The sequence below is a fragment of the Nanorana parkeri genome, unplaced genomic scaffold, assembly GCF_000935625.1.
Source record: "Nanorana parkeri isolate BGI_ZX_2015 unplaced genomic scaffold, ASM93562v1 scaffold230, whole genome shotgun sequence".
Classification (NCBI taxonomy): domain Eukaryota; kingdom Metazoa; phylum Chordata; class Amphibia; order Anura; family Dicroglossidae; genus Nanorana; species Nanorana parkeri.
The window spans coordinates 340,817-344,657 of NW_017306498.1; the positions used below are offsets into that span (position 1 = coordinate 340,817).

Genomic DNA, 3,841 nt, shown 5'->3' on the forward strand with positions numbered 1-3,841 from the left:
TTTATTGATTGTGCCTGCAATTAATGTACACTAGTACAATATAAAAAAAATCCATTCTGTTATTGTACTTTTGTAAACTAAACTTCCAACATATTATGCCGCTGTGTACATCAAATAATGGGGTAAAGGTTGGGAATGCCAAACAAAACACACAGAGAAATGTAACACAAGAGGAAAGGGGCTCTGCCTTAATGAGATTTCAGGCAAATTGATGGGAAGACAATGGACCTAATAGATGATGAATAGGGGAAAGAACAGAGTGGAAAGGCAGTTTTAAAGAGTTGGGCTTGAGAGAGCTTTAGATTGTTCAAAGTTGAATGTGTAGAAAATTGCAGAGATTTTGATGAAGGAAACCTTGCTTTGGCACATAGGATAAGGTAATGAGTGAGGACATTAGTTGGGTGAATGTTGGTAGTAGTATTTGGCGATTAAGTCAGAAATAAGTTTATTAGCTTATAAGTGTTGTAAAGTCAACATCCTATTATTTGGAATAGCCGTATTTTTCTTTTCCATTGAGGGACAAAAGAGGTCTTTAACCTTTTGGGCTATTCTGTCGGCTACAGGATGATTGGACATTGGCAAACAAAAGAACTGTAGGCCAGCCCAGGATAACCCCTCCTACTAACCAGCATGCCTTTTTAGTTGTTTTTTTGTTGGTGTCCTAGGATTCTCTGCTCTACTGTTATAAGGCTCACCTATTTTCTTTTTTGCTGGACACCGTTGTTCCCTATTTTCCTGTCTGCTCTGTCATGGACCGGGTTAATGTTGTGGGACTGAGCCCTGGCGTCATCCACTGGGTATAGTGTTGTGATGCTCTGTGTCTAACTCCACAGCGTGTCGAGGAAGCATCTCTCCCCTGCTCCTCATGCACAGAGCCCAGTGGAACTTCAACCTGCTACCCGCCTACAGTAACTTTGGTTACTTCCTGTCATTTGACCTTCCAGCCATTGACACTCACCAGCTGCCTGTGTTTTGGAAGTACTTGAGACCTTGTTGCTTTGTCTGTGCCTTGCCTCTCCCCTTTACAGTTGCAACATTTCTGATTTGAGACACTGGGAGGGGGGTGCTGGTTTGAACTGTGTGAAGTTGCAACATTCCCGATTGGAGACGCCTGTGGTTTGTACTGGGTGCCCTCAGCTCACTTTCTACTGATGGGCTGGAGTCATGTTATTCTCTGCTGTCTATCCTGTCTTTGGAGTCCTCTTTGGCTCCAGTGGGTATGATTGGAACCTCTGCCTTCTAGTTAGGAGGTTTTTTTTACTACATACATGCAGGTACTGGGTACTCTTGTCTGTATAGGGGACTTGGTTATTTGGGCAGTCTTGTCTACTGATTAAACATTTTAAAGCTTTGGAGAATTTGGCTGTCCAGTGTTGGACCAACCTGTTGTAGGGCTTTTTGGACAAAGTACCAGTGGTGGTGCACATCAAATGTCAGAGCGCAACGAGAAGTCTTGCTTTTGCAAGAGTGAATCTTGTCCTGGACAGAACTTCATGTTCAAGCCTTGTCAGCTGTGTATATTCCAGGCATGGACAATGGACAGGCAGACTTCCTCAGTGGACAGCATCTGGAGCAAGGAGGGGGGTCTGTATGCCAAAGGTGTTCCAGGACCTGTGTTGCAGGTAAAGGATGTTTCCGTGTGCACCTCCTGGCCTCCAGTTTTCACAGCAAACTGGATGAGTTTATTTACAGGCACAGGGGTCCTCTGGAAGGAGCTCTGGTGGCTCGGTGTGATCACTACACCCCAATATTGATCTTTCCTCCCTGACATTTCTTCCTCACCTGCTCCACAGGATCAGGATGGAGGGCAATACAGTTAATCCTCATTCTTCTGGATTAGCTCAGGAATATGGGGTGCACCAAAGGGTAAGGCTTCTAGCAGATGCATTGCGATTGGTGCCAGACTTTCCGCATTTACTGTCCCAAGGGCAAATTTGCCATGTTGCTGTTTTTAACACCATAGCTGTTAAATCCCGGGTTCTAAGGAACGGGCATGTCTGAGTCTGATTTCCTCAGATTCTTAAGGCTAAGAAGTCCACTTCCTGTGAGGTCTATAACTGGACATTAAAAAAAGGCTTTCTTTACTTGGTGGAAGTCTAGGAGCTTTAACCACAGGAGCTTCTCTGTGAGATGAATCCTCTCCTTCCTGCAGGTAAGTCCAGGGCAGCGTTTGACTCTCCACACCATCAAGGGTCAAGTCCCTGCCCTTTTCATTTTCTTTTAGACAATATTGATCTCTCACTCTGTGAATAAGACCTTTTGTGAAGTGTGTGTCCCATGTGGTTCTTTTGTGACTTCATGGGATCTGAATCTAGTTTTCTCCACACTTCAGAAGCCGCTGTTTGAACCCATTAGAGACATTCCCTCTTCTCTCACCCGCAAGGTATTTTGCTTTGTAGCTATTACTTCTGCAAGGCAAGTGGCTGAACTGGCTGCCTCATCTTGTAAAGAAATCTTTTTTGCATAGGGCAAGGTGGTGGGGAGGCCCAGGACTTCCTTCCTGCCTGTAGGTAGTCTGTCTGCTTCTTTCAAAACAACTGTTTCTATTTTTGTCATTCTGAATAGACCCCAAAAGGGGGCTCCCAGTTTTCAATGTTATAGTCTCAAGAATCTTAGTCTCAAGGATTGGGTACCTCCCTTTACCTTCAAGGTACAATCTACTAGATCTGTGAATGCTTCTTGGAATTTTCGGTATCAATCAACTGTATTCACGGGGCAGACTTGCAAACCTCGGAAAGCTGCGTCCACAGAAAACCATCTACCCCAAACCGCATGAAATTGTACACGATTACATGCGGACAGCAGCTGACAGATGCGGCCACTGTACCCATTCGGTAACGACGGGGAGACGGCGGGCCACACCTGAAGGGAGACACCTGCAACCTGAGATTCCTGCCACAAGTATTCGTAGGTTCTTGCTGCAGGAATCCAAGAACGCAGCGTAAGTCCCTGTGTGAATAGGGCCTTTAAGGGGTCAGTGAAACTTCCTTTTCTATAGTGTTTTACTTGTTCTCCGCCTTTTGACTCCCATTTTTAATTTACTGTGAATACTCGAGTATTGTAAGACTTCAGTACTGCTCATTGCAATTCCATTCAATTTGCTTCATTTCTTGTTTTGACAGAGAAAGTTACCCAAGCCATCTGAAGAGGAAGAAGAAAAGGAGAGTTCGCCAATAGAGGTGAAGAAGAAACAGCCCAGAGGTAATTTCCATGGGGGATAATAAATGTTCTGCACAGTGTAAAAGAAAATTGGGTATTCCCATACAATACTTTTAAGACTTGGTGGGATAGTTGCATATAGGTGTATGTGTGTGTGTGTGTGTGTGTGTATATATATATATATATATAAGAGACTTCAGGACTTATATAGCGCCAACAGTGTGCGCAGCGCTTTACAAAATAAGGAAGACATTACAATAAAATTCAGGACAAGATGGTAAGGATTACCATGAGGGCTTACAATCTAGGGCCCGGTTAACACCTGGGCGTTTTGTAGCACGTTCGAACGCTCTGCAAAACGATCAAACGCCGAAATCCCATTATTTCCTATGGGTATGGTTCACACCTGGGCGTATTACAGGCTGTATGAACGTCCTACGCCCAAAGAAGTACAGGAGCTTCTTTGGGGCGTCTTTGTCGCGCGTTTCCATTGGGATACAGCCAACTAGCCCTCGGAAACGCACGTTTGTCACGCGTTTTTTTACCGCAAATCGCGCGACAAACGCATATAGAGAGGGGGAAGTGATACATGAAGAGGTATTTGTGTGGGGATGAATTGTTTGAGAATGTGATGGTTCAGTGGTTAGGTTGAGGTGGGATATCTATATTTTTACTCTTTGGG

The 3,841-nt window shown here is 44.5% G+C and overlaps 1 protein-coding gene across 1 annotated transcript in view; it reads left to right on the forward strand.

Annotated features, from left to right (window-relative positions):
- VRK1 (vaccinia related kinase 1) overlaps window positions 1–3,161 on the forward strand; it is a gene marked incomplete at its 3' end in the record, with an annotated part of 27,317 nt that extends 24,156 nt beyond the window's left edge. Inside the window, exon 12 of the mRNA XM_018556253.1 lies at window positions 3,123–3,161. Within this exon, the coding sequence (XP_018411755.1) occupies window positions 3,123–3,161 (39 nt within the window). The remainder of the gene's footprint in view (window positions 1–3,122) is intronic.
- Window positions 3,162–3,841: the final 680 nt, after the last annotated feature.